Source organism: Sus scrofa, chromosome 15 (genome assembly GCF_000003025.6).
Source record: "Sus scrofa isolate TJ Tabasco breed Duroc chromosome 15, Sscrofa11.1, whole genome shotgun sequence".
Taxonomy (NCBI): Eukaryota; Metazoa; Chordata; class Mammalia; order Artiodactyla; family Suidae; genus Sus; species Sus scrofa.
The window spans coordinates 17,021,294-17,034,424 of record NC_010457.5 but is presented as its reverse complement, the minus strand read 5'-3'; the positions used below and the strand labels follow the sequence as shown (position 1 = coordinate 17,034,424).

The window sequence follows — 13,131 nt, the reverse complement described above, 5'->3', positions numbered from 1 at the left end:
GAAAAAAGAAAAAAACTTTTATCTCTAATTTTGTAGAGAATCAAAGAACCTCTTGTAAACTTAGTTATATTCACTTATTACAAGCACTTCTATGGTAAAATAACAAATTTCTTCCTGATTAGTAGAAATAAACTGATCTAAAATTTTAAAGATTAAATGGATTTAAAATTTATTCTGACATTTTCTCCAGCAGGTGTCGCTATTAGGTCTCTCAAAGCTGCAAATGAATCCTCATTTCCATTATTTATTTATTTTTAAATAACTAAAATACAGAATACTCATATATAAGAAGCAGACATTTGTTGAGTAAAACATGCTGATTCTTCAGATGAAATTAGGGATTCTATATTTCTTAGAATGATGCATTGCAATTGATCCCACAATTTTTGAAAATATAACCATAATTGAAACAGAAAAAAAGAAAAAACAACTAGATGAAAAGAAAAAAACAACAAGCAAACACCAACCAACCCCCAAACAATTTCTACCTCTACAAACTAGATTATTGTTTGTTTTTTAAATTTGTAGCTTTCAATTTCTTTTTTTTTTTTTTTTATTATTAAATTTTATTTTCCCACTGTACAGCAAGGGGGTCTGGTTATCCTTACAAGTATACATTGCAATTACAGTTTTTTCCCCCACCCTTTCTTCTGTTGCAACATGAGTATCTAGACATAGTTCTCAATGCTATTCAGCGGATCTCCTTGTAAATCTATTCTACGTTGTGACTGATAAGCCCAAGCTCCCGATCCCTCCCACTCCCTCCCCCTCCCATCAGGCAACCACAAGTCTCTTCTCCAAGTCCATGATTGATTTTCTTTTCTGAGGAGATGTTCATTTGTGCTGGATATTAGATTCCAGTTATAAGTGATGTCATATGGTATTTGTCTTTGTCTTTCCGGCTCATTTCACTCAGTAATGAGATTCTCTAGTGTCTAATTCTGTATGTTCTCATTGCTGCTGGGATTGTGTATGCCGATCTAAAAACTGTGAAAATAAACAAACAAAAAACCCTTTCCTGTGCTGAAAAAGATATATACATATATGCTTGCACCAAAAAAAATATTTCTGAAAGGCCACACAAAAACTGCTAATAGCAAATGCTCCAGGGCAGGGGGTCTAGATGGAGGGAGGTTTATCATATCCTCCCTTCTACTATTCTCATTTACCATATGCTTGTTCATTTTCAAAATAAACACTTTAGAGGAAAATGTATAAGAATTCATTCAACACACCTGTGAGCAAGAAGCTTTGATCTATTCTATTGACAAACCATTGCTGAATATCTATTCTGTGTAAGGTACTGGTGATTAAGCCAAAAAAGAAACAAACCGTGCCCCTGTCCTTACCTTCTAGTTTGAATACAGGTTAAAGGAGGGTGGGATTTTTACATCTAGATTCCCATGTTTGAGAGAAATTTAGGGCTTCCATAATGAATATTTAAACAAAATATTTAGCTACTCAATTCTTTCAAACATTAGTTTTCCTTCACAAATGGCAACTATTTGTGACAATTTTATGAGCAACTCTGAGAATCACGAAGCACCAGTTCATGTAAACTGGATAAAATCTACTATTAAAAAATCCTAAATTAATTTCTACACAGATTATTATTACAAATTATAATGGGAGAATGCTATCTGACGAAGAACAGGGATTGTGGACACTTCTCCACATAGATAAAAGAGTGGCTTCCCTTTAATCATTTTTAAGTCTTTATAGGAGAAGGAAGGAATACAAAAAGAATATTTTTAAATTTTGAATGATATCTACTAGTCGAGTCAATTGAAAAAATTAAGACTGAAAGCAAAAAGTTGTAATCAATTTTTAACAAAAGCAAATATAAACTCCTTTATATGTATCAGCTGACTAGTCTAACATAGATGTATTCAATGAAACTCAGATATGACACAGATGATGCATCCTTAGAAGTCAGTGTAGTCATTCCTTAAAATCAGTAGTTCTGAATATTGCCCTTAACTCTGTACTCTTGATACCTTAAAAAAAACCTAAATACATTTAAATTTGGCACAGTTTTTTAATTGCTGCAGCTTAAAAGAAGCAATGGAACCAAGGAAAGTGAGGAGATTAAAATGACCACATAAATTGGAGAGATGCTATGAAATAGACCATGACCAACAAAATACACTGAGTGGGCTCTTTACAACCACTGTAACCAAACTAATGAACATCTTCTAGGAGAAGCTGGGTCAATATCTATTATATGATTTGACACTGGGGAAGATGCTCTCCGACAGTATATACTTTAGAGGCATTGCTGGTTCCAGGGCTTTTTTATACTTTACTAAATTTATCTTGTGCTTGATCCAGTAAGGCCATTCTTCAATTACTACCCTCAATTACAATTAATAAACTTCACTGCATCCAGCGAGCAAAGGATAGATTTATCTAACTAGGTTACATATAAAAGTTATTTCCTGCTGATAACATTCAATCTTCTGAAAGAGAAACAAACAGAACTCAATGATAAAAGCTCTATTGACACTAATTTTATTCTTAAATACAAGAGCGACTTGACTTTTACGGGATTTTTTTTTACTTTTAAATAAAATAAAACCATACAAATATTTTCAAATATTTAATATAATAAATGCCTACTGATTACAAAACCAGATATATTTTGTCACCAGCATATTAAAATTTAAGCTTGTTATGGTTTAATTTAACGAATGGTGTTTAATTTACTTTGTGGTGAAGATTTATGCTTTTCAAGTTTACTGTGGCATTTTTCTATAACCCTATAAGAAAAATGATGTGGGGGAGTATGAATTTAAAAGTGACTCATTCAATTTGAGACCATCCCCTTCACCCTAAAAGCATAGGGAAAAAAAAAAAAGAGTGAAGCAAGGGCATCAAGACATTTAAACCACTTTTGTTAAAATAGCAAAAGTTAAAAAAAAAAAGCTTAGATATGAAGGGTGCAATTTACTCTCAAAATTAACATCAGATTTCAATTATCGTGCTAATAACGCAATGTAAAACAGTGAGGTTAACCTTCACACACGTAAGACAGAAAGTAGGGTAATAAAAATGAATACTCTGGCCTTCATATTAAATGATGGCAATTAAAGTTAGAATGCAGGTTACCTGGGTCTCACCAGTCAATTTAAAGTTAACGCTGTGAATTTTGGCTGTAAGATATTTGTTTCAAACGCACACCAAGTAGGCCATAAAGACAAATTATGAAAGAGGGAGGGTTCAAAAAGAAAAATACAGTCTTACGGTGAAATCATCACCAAAGTAGAAAAGTAAGCAAAGGAGACATCTGTAGCCACATAATTTCCAGAACTATTTTAATTTGTGATTCCTATCAGCATTTTCTAAGGCTACTTAAGGACAGTCACATAATATTAGTATTCGTCAGTTCACTACCACCTTAGGAGACAATATAAATAAAATATAATTCTCTTAATCTAAATGTTATTACCAAAAGGCTTCCTCTCTCTTCCACAACACTATCACTGACTCAAGTTCTGTGTACAAGAAATAACAGGAAAATGTAAACAGCAAGAATCACAGAGATTTTAAAATGAGTAGAAGCAATGGAGACTGCAAGAAACCAAAACATACACAAAAATATATACTGTTTAAGATAAACCTCTATGCCAATCTGATAAACCCAATCAGATTTATGACCAGAAGAGATTAAAATAAAGGAGTCAATCTAAACTATGAGGTTTTCCCTTCCAACTCAAAAAAAGGACCTTTTAAAAGACCGTTTTCTTAAAAGGTTCTAATGACAATCCACAAATTGCATAGTCTTCCATGGTCCACTTTTCCAGACTCCTTTCAGAAGAGCATTCTAAATATAGGTGTGAGCAAAAATATGGTGAGAAATAGTTAAATATTTCTAAATAATATACAATTTTCTCTGTTAACAGGTACAACACAGTATGCATGTTTCTCTGAAAAGAATGAAGTGACATCATCTGTAACTTAAAAATTTCAACTAAATGCCACTTCTCAATTTGTCAGGATTTACAGTTTATGTTCCAAATCAGTGCCTTAGTTTTGGAAGGTAAGATTTACTTAAAGTGTGAGAACAGGAACCTCTCACAACTTAAATTGTGTTAAATGAAATATTTCTGCTAAACGTTTAACTCTTTCAAAAGTATGTTACAATTACACTAAGCCCAATTCACAGTATTTGAAACAATATTAGTTCAGTACAATTAAGATGTACAACAGAATGACTAGGTTTTTCCAAATTACACTGTACATTACTGTCTAAAATTGTTCAAATGTTGAGTATAAAATTTAAATGAATACCAATGTAATAACTTTTTGAGAAAAGAAATGTTTCTGATTTATCTTTTGGCTCAAAAGACTTGGCAGAGCTTGATACAGCGCCTGGCAACTTGTCATCACAAACTAAAAAACCAACCAACCAGAAACCTCGCAATTGAAGCAAAATGTTTATCACGCGATTCACCTTCACTGTTTAGTTAGAACACTAAATACAGCAGTAAAATCCACGACCATCGATCTGCGTATCGATTTACCTTAAAATTTGGTTGTAGGAAAAACAGGCAATAAAATAGTACTTACATATCTATTGAATTTGGTGAAAGAATGGTGCATATAAAACCTGTGCATATAAACAATCGCAGTGTTTATCGTAAGCTGAGAGCTGGAACGTAACATTTAGGAAATAACTGAGAAAAAACAAGATTTCATTTCCAAAACAATTCTGAAGGAAAATTCCCGATCTACGGTTCTTTTCCAAAGCTTCCCGTTCACTCAAAACCAATCCCTAAATTGTAGTAATAAACAAATACCCGCAGGATGGTGGGGTGGGGGTTGGGGGATAGAAAAAGCTCCACACCTACTACGTAGTAGTAATAATTACAGCAACTGCTAAGCATTTCACTCCAATACTGCTACTAAAGGAGTCCTGAAAGAATTTATCAATGGCTACAACTGATTAAACCTCAAATCAAACACCTCAAACGCGCGCGCGCACCCATACAAGACCACGCCAACAACATAAAGACCTCCGGTGCGCTCTCTAGATACAAGAGAACCGCCATCAACCTGGTGAGGAGAGCGGGGAAAGGCTGCAGAGAACACTTACGCCTTTAGCCATCGCCAACCCGCGTAGCTCTCAACCCCTTCTCGGACGAGAAGTAGAGAAGTAGAAGCAGCCGCTTCTTTTCTGCGATAATTCCTAAGATTCCCCTCTTGCCTGGGCGGCACTCCCATCCCCCGCCGCCACCACGCGCGGCCCCAAACAGATTACACAACGCAGCCTCCCTACCCGCATTCCCGGACTCCCCTCCTCCTCCGCCAGCTGGTCCTGGATTCCCGAACCCGAGGCTCCCTTCCTTACGGGGCAGCCGAAGCCTAGCAAAGGCCGGCGGCGCCATGTTCGCGGGGTACCAGGCCCGGCGACCAGGCGAGTAGTGACGGGAACAGGGCGTGAGCGACGGAGGGCCAAGGATAGCAAAGGATACACATTGAGACGCTGTCCCATTTCCTGGATGAGGTTGGCCGCCTGCTGGCGGTACGAGAGCTCTTTATCTGCCTCCACTCCGCAGCGGCGGCTCGGCGTGTTCTCCAGCTGTTCTCGAGTAAAGAACCAGCGAGAAGAAGCTCCACGGCCCGACGCCATGACACTTCCTCCTCCGCCCGCTCCCTCACCCACCCCCCCTCCCTTCCCGGCTCGCGGACTCCCCGCCAAGGCCGCGCGACCCCGCCCCACTCCGCTCGCCGTAGACCACGCACCGCCCCTCGTCACCCCCTCTTCCGCCCGTGCGCGTGCGCGCGGGGCCGCCCTACCGGTTCGCTCTAGTCTTTTGCTTTCTTTTTAATGACCCCGGCCTCGCTCTCGTTCACGGGACCACAATGCTCCGCGCCTCTTGTCATTTGGAGGCGCCCGAAGGTGGGGGGTCGGCTAGAAGGAAAAGGTCGGCGCGGTGCATGCCGGGTCTGGGATGGACTGGGCGGAGGGGCTGGAAGGAGAAGAGGGGAGAGGGTGGTGTCGAGTTGGGTGGCAGGAGCCTCGGCGTGGACTCTTGAATCCCTGCGGGTGCTTGGCTTGGGCGTCTGGTGGCGCTTTAAGAGGAGAACATTCTGTCGCAATCGCAACCTCCATTTTCTTCTAGTGTCGGTTTGCGCAGTCTCGTAGGCTTCCGAGTCCTGAGTCCCCGCCAGATGGCCTCCGCCCAGCGCTCGGCTCTGGGAAGGAGCTGCTTGGGAAAAAGTGACTGAAAAATGACGCTTCACCTTTGTGCCGAACTTCAGTGCTTTCCCCCCTACATTATCTTGTTTGAATCCCACAGCCACGCAGGCCGTGGGTTTATTTTTTTAAATTGGTTGCCGGAGGTTATCCAATTAGCAGCGGGGGAACTGAATCTCTAAACTAGGTTTCGAGTCTGTATCGGTAGCGTGTTTTTAAATCACGCTGTGCTTTGAAAGAGAAGGTTTAAAGAGAAACAGTGTAAAAAGAACTGAGTTTTGTTTTGTTTTCTTTTGTTTTAAATCAGTTTTGGAGTTCCCATCGTGGCTCAGTGGTTAACGAATCCGACTAGGAACCACGATGTTGTGGGTTCGATCCTTGGTCTTGCTCAGTGAGTTAAGGATCCGGCGTTGCCGTGAGCTGCGGTGTAGGTTGCAGACGCGGCTCGGATGCTGCGTTGCTGTGGCTCTGGTGTAGGCCGGCGGCTGCAGCTCCGATTCAACCCTAGCCTGGGAACCTCCATATGTCGCAAGAGCGGCCCTAGAAAAGGCAAAAAAAAAAAAAAAAAAAAAAAATCAGTTTAATAAGTAACATCACTTGTATCTGTAGCTTAATTTTTTCTCCAGTCCCTGAAAGAAAATTCCCCAGAGCTCAACTCGGGTTTGATGGGTCCCTGGCTCGGAGCCAATGCCTGTTGTGTATGAATAGAAGTTTCTAAGTTTTAAATTTTAGCTATTTGTTAAAGATTACAGTACAGGAAGGGGCAACTGATACTCCAGGCTTTTGTCATCGTTTTCCATCTCCAATGCTCAGTGTACTCATGTCGCTTGGCTCTGCCTACCCGTATCAGCTATTGATTTGGTAGGCAACTGTCATGACCGGTTGTCTAAATAACTGTCTTGCTTGCCCCACATCTTATGCTGCTTAGAAGTTGCAGGATAAATTGACTTAAACCAAGTTAAATGGTTTTGAGTGTGTCTACCTCCAATGCTCGTTCAAGATAAAACCTTTAAAACTAGGAATAGAGGGGAACTTCTTCAACTTGATAAAGAACATTTATTAAAAAAAAATCCTACAGCTATCATCATACATAATGGTGAAAAACTAGAAGCTTTCTTGCTAAGGCACAGAAGTCCCCTCTCACCACCTCTTTCAACATTGTACTAGAAGTCCTATAAGAAAAGGAAATCAAAGGTAAGCAGATTGGGCAGGAAGAAATAAAACTGACTTTTTTTCATGGATAATTTGTGATGTAGAAAATCTCAGGGTATTAAAAACAAACTGGAATTAATAAGTGATTATACCGAGATTTTAATGTACAAGAGTCAGTTGCTTTCCTATATTTTAGCAGTGTATAACTGAAATTAAAAACAGTACCATTTACAAAATGTAATATATAGGTATGAATCTAAAATATGTACAAGATCTATATGTAGAAAACCACAGAACTCTGATTAAGGAAATCAAAGTAGATATGTTGAATATTCTGGGTTTATGGATTTGAAGATGTAATATCATTAGATGGCAGGTCTTCTTACCTTGATCTATAGATTCAGTGCACTCCCTCCACCCCCAAGAAAATTTAGCAAGTTATTTTGTAGATATCCTTAGCAACTCTGAAGTTTATACAGAAGGGCAAAAGACCCCAGATAGCCAACACAATACCAAAGAAGTTGGACTGACACTACCTGACCTCAAAACTACAGTAGCAAAGACAGCGTGTATTGGCAAAAGAATAGACACACATAAATGAAATAGATGGTCTGGAAACAGATCCACACAAATATAGTCAACTACTCCGTGACAAAGGAGCAGAGGCAATTCAATTGAGAAAGGATAGTCTTTTCAACAGATAGTGCCAGAACAACTGTATATCTGTATGGAAAAAAAAAGAATTGAGACACTTCTCTCACCTTTCGCAAAAATTCTAAGTATATCACATCCCTAAATGTAGAAATGCAAAACTTTAAAACTTTTAGAGGCGTTCTCACCGTGGCATAATGGGAACAATAATGTCTCTGGAGCACTGGGACATAGGTTTGCTCCCTGGCCTGGCACAGGGTGTTAGGAGCAGGTGTTGCTGCAACTGTAGCAAAGCATGTGGCTCATATCTGATCCCTGGCCCAGGAACTCCATCTGCAGTGGGACTGCCAAAAAAGAAAAAAACCTCTGCAGTGTAACATAGGAGAAAGTCTAGGTGACCTGGTATTTGGTAATGAGTTTTTAGGTACAACACGAAAGGATGATATATATATATATAAAAAAAAATTAAGTTGGACTTTATTAAAATTAAATATCTCTGCTCCACGAAAGAGAACAAAAATACAAGGAGAGAACTTCCTGTGTGGCTCACAACATAACTACTCCGAGTTGCTTCTACAATGGCTGAGGCTCGACTCCTAGCCTGGGAACGTCCATGTGCTGCAGGTGCGGCCACTTGTTTAATAAAAAAAAAAACAAGGAGAAAGTTTTTGCAAATCACATATCTGATAAAGGACTTGTATCCCCCAAATGCAAAGAACTCTTAAAACTCAATGATAAGAAAACAACTCAATTTAAAATTGAATCTAAGTTTAGGGAGTTCCTGTTGTGGCGAGCGGAAACGCATCTGACTAGGAACCATGAGGTTGCAGGTTCACCATTCCTGGCCTCTCTCAGTGGGTTAAGGATCCCGAGTTGCTGTGAGCTGTGGTGTAGGTCGAAGATGTGGCTCAGTATCCCTTGTGGCTGTGGCTGTGGTATAGGTCAGCAGCTGCACCTCCGTTTCGACCCCTAGCCTGGGAATCTCCATAGGCCACCGTTACGGCCCTAAAAAGCTAAAAATAAAAATATAAAATTGAATCTAGGTTTAAGTTTTCTGGTTGGGTAATATACATTAAGTTGAGTTAGAGCTGACTTCTTTTTTAGGGGAGAAGGAAAAGATGGGGAAGGCTACAATACAAAGAAAAGAAGTCCTTGAATGACTTTGAGTGGTTGTCCTTTGGAATGGGATTGTGGTGGAATTTTTTTTTCCCCACCAGGGGTATACTTTGGAGGAATACTTATACTAGATAACAAAGGAGAGAAAAGCCTGAAAAGTTACTTTCCTGAGAGATATTTGAGATTCTGCATGTGAGCAGTGTTACAGGACCAGAAGGTTCTTTTGAAAATTCCAGTCACCCCCTAATTAAAAACCTCATTTTCTTTAATGGCCACACCCACAGCATATGGATTTCCCAGGTGAGGGAGTGAATCCAAGCCACAGCTGTGACCTACAGCACAGCTGTGACCTACAGCACAGCTGTGGCAAAGCCAGATCCTTTAACTCCCTGCGGTGGGCCAGGGATTGAACCCACACCTCTGCAGCAACGTGAGCTACTGCCACTGGATTCTTAACACATTGTGCCACAGCGGGAACTGCCCTTGTTGCTTTTTGATAGATAAAATTCCTGTTATAACCTATGGCCCCACATGATCATGTCACTTTATACCCAGAATGTCTTGCCTTCTTACCTCCAGCCCAGTGGTCTTATTTCTTTGTGTTCTTCCCTGCCATAGACTTTCATTTATGTTGTTTGCTCTGGCTCAAATGTTCTTCCCTCTCCTCTTTGCCTCTTTACTTTTTAGCAGCTCAGATCCCAGCTCAATCAACACTTCTGAAAAGTCTCTCCCCAGCCCTAATTGGGTCAGATCCTTTAGAAGCTCTCTATATGCTATATGCTTCTCCTTTTTAGTTCTTGTCATTATAGCCATTTTATATTAATTTGTTACTTATTTGATACATCTTCCTAAATAGATTATAAGCACAATTATAGGCACATGTTTGTTTTTGTTAGGTGGTAACTGTACAAAATGAAACACAAAGATGGAAGACAAGAATAGCTGGAGTCCTGGGGTTCATTTTACTGTGACCTGCTGAGAGCACTTACCTACAATTAGGTCTCCTCTACATAGAGTAGACAGTCCCACATCAATTGTGCCAAGAAAGGTGGTACTTTGGAAAAGGAATGAGAATTTGGGAGGCAGGCCCTACATTGGGTGAGGAAAAAATGCTACTTTTTCTTTTTTTTTTTTTTAGGCGCCCACCCATGAGATATGGAGGTTCCCAGGCTAGGGGTTGAATTGAAGCTGTAACTGCTGCCCTACACCATAGCCACAGCAAGGCGGGATCCAAGCTGCCTCATCTGTGACCTACACCAGAGTTCACTGCAACACCGCATCCTTAAACCACTGAGCAAGGCCAGGGATTGAACCTGTGTCCTCGTGGATGCTAGTCAGCTTCGTTTCCACTGAGCCACGATGGGAACTCTGAAATACTGCTTTCTTGAACCTTATTGTAGACCTGAATCTAGGGGTGCTAAATGGCATTCCAAGGTAGTGGGGCAAAACTGGCTTTCACCTGGGATACCCTGGGACCCATCCCATGAAAAAGTGTCATTTTAATTCAAAGAGACTCTACCGTCCATAATAAAACAAAAAACAAAAAACCTAGCAACCAGGGCCCTATATGTACACTGCCAAAATACTATGATTTTGGGAACTTTAAAAAAGTCTGCATGTTCCAATAGCCTCTTACTTCCTGGCCCTTCCCCACCCACCTTATTAGAATAAATCTTCTACACCTTATTAGAATAAATCTTATACACAAAGGCTGAGTTAAAATTTATATTGTGGAAAACATTCCCACACCCCATTACCAAAAACACGATCCCAGAGAGGGCTACAAAAAGTAAAAAAAAAAAAAAAAAAAAAAAAGCTGGAGAAACAGTTAAATTGCAGCAACATAACTTGTATCTTCCCAGTTTCTTACTCCATCACTGAACCTGTGCTAAAAATAGAATGTGCTAAAAATAGAAACTACCCCTTCCTCTATATAACTAGCTGTTCCCTAAACTGCAGGAAGCCTGAGTTCTCTCTGCTCAATGTTCCTGGCCACTCTGTTGGTGGATAAACCTGCTTGAAATCTCATTGCTCCCATTTCTGCTTCCTTCTTCCCTCACAGTTTCTAACAGCTTTTACTTACACTATCCTGGTACTGGTGTGGCTCTTGGCATGTAATGGACCCTCAATAAATAGTTTATGAATGAATGTGAATGAATGAATAAGTAAATAAAGTCATGTTTTCTGCTCTCAAAGAAGTTGCAAGCTCGTAGGATGATAATTGAAATTCAAAATGAAGGTGTGTCAGAGTTCCTATTGTGGCTCAGTGGGTTAAGAACCCGACTAGTATCCATGAAGAAGCAGGTTTGATCCCTGGCCTTGTTCAGTGGGTTAAGGATCTGGTGTGGCTGTGGCTGTGGTATAGGGCAGCAGCTGCAGCTCCGATTCAACACCAAGCCTGAGAACTTTCATATGTCACAGGTGCAGCCCTAAAAAAAAAAAAAAAACAAAATGGGGTGTTGCATTAGAGATATCAGTGCCATTTTTAAAAGAGAGAGATACTGAGTATTAAAATTCCTAAGCCTAGAAACCACCAGTCTACCAACTGAAGAATTGTGAGAGAGGGTGGGGGGAGGTGGAGCGGGGAGAGAGAGAGAGATGATCAGGTACATACTTTGGAAAAAATTTCTCAGGCCACAGAGTGGAAGATGGATTGTACCAGACGAAGCCAAAAGGCAAAGGTATACATAAAAGGTTACTTCAATTGTCCTGGTGAGAGTCGAGAACCTGAATTTAGTTGGAAACATTAGGGAAGGAAGAATGGATAAGAAGTGAAAGATACAAAAGTGGTAAAATATATTGGATTTAATGCCAGGCTTGATATGGGTGAAAAAGACGATTTAGGTGACTTGGTCATGCCATTAATCAGAGTTAGAACTATAGAAAGTGGAACTCAATGTAGGATTGAGTTATATTTGGGGCATGTGATTTTGTAAAGCACCAGAGTATTGTTGCTTTTTTTTTTTTTTTTTTTTAAATGCCTAAAGCTGTTAGGACTTCTTAAAACATCATCTTCCCCTGACTTCTTTTTTTTTTTTTTTTTTAAAAGGAGAAGACTTTTGACGGGGAATCATGTTTAGAATACTTTGAATAAACACAGTTTCCTTCCCTGCAAATTACTCCCTGACTTCTGAATACCACATTTTTCTGGTTTTCCTCCCTCACTGGGCATCACTCAGCTTCCAGTGCTGGCCATTTCCATCTGACTTCCAAATGCTGGTGAATTCCAGGAATTAGTCTCGGGTTCTTTTGGGTTTCTGCTCTACTTTTCTCTAGTGATTTCATCCAGTCTCATTTCTTTAAATACTTTCTATACCCTGATGGCCTCCCCCACCTTCCCTCTTCAACCCTCCAGAATAGCATACCTACAGCTTACTGGACATTCCTACCTAAGTGTCTAAGACACATCTGAAATATAACAAATCCAACAACAAGACTATTGAATGAGAGCTGCAGCTGCCTGCCTACACCACAGCCAAAGCAACACACGATCTGAGCTGTGTCTGCAACCTTCACCACAGCTCACAGCAACACCAACTACTCAACCCACTGAGGGGCCAGGGATGGAACCCTCTCCTGTGGATTACTCATCAGTTATCTCTCTCTCGCGGGTTGGCGATGGCTAAAGGCGTAAGTGTTCTCTGCAGCCTTTCCCCGCTCTCCTCACCAGGTTGATGGCGGTTCTCTTGTATCTAGAGAGCGCACCGGAGGTCTTTATGTTGTTGGCGTGGTCTTGTATGGGTGCGCGCGCGCGTTTGAGGTGTTTGATTTGAGGTTTAATCAGTTGTAGCCATTGATAAATTCTTTCAGGACTCCTTTAGTAGCAGTATTGGAGTGAAATGCTTAGCAGTTGCTGTAATTATTACTACTACGTAGTAGGTGTGGAGCTTTTTCTATCCCCCAACCCCCACCCACCATCCTGCGGGTATTTGTTTATTACTACAATTTGGGATTGGTTTTGAGTGAACGGGAGCTTTGGAAAAGAACCGTAGATCGGGAATTTTCCTTCAGAA

The 13,131-nt window shown here is 40.3% G+C and overlaps 1 protein-coding gene across 1 annotated transcript; it reads left to right on the top strand.

Annotated features, from left to right (window-relative positions):
* Positions 5,475–6,588, top strand: LOC110257013 (actin cytoskeleton-regulatory complex protein pan1-like). Its single transcript, XM_021075349.1, has 2 exons — positions 5,475–5,927; positions 6,126–6,588. Exon 1 carries the CDS (start codon positions 5,502–5,504, stop codon positions 5,829–5,831), a length of 330 nt encoding a protein of 109 aa, XP_020931008.1. The 5' UTR covers positions 5,475–5,501; the 3' UTR covers positions 5,832–5,927; positions 6,126–6,588.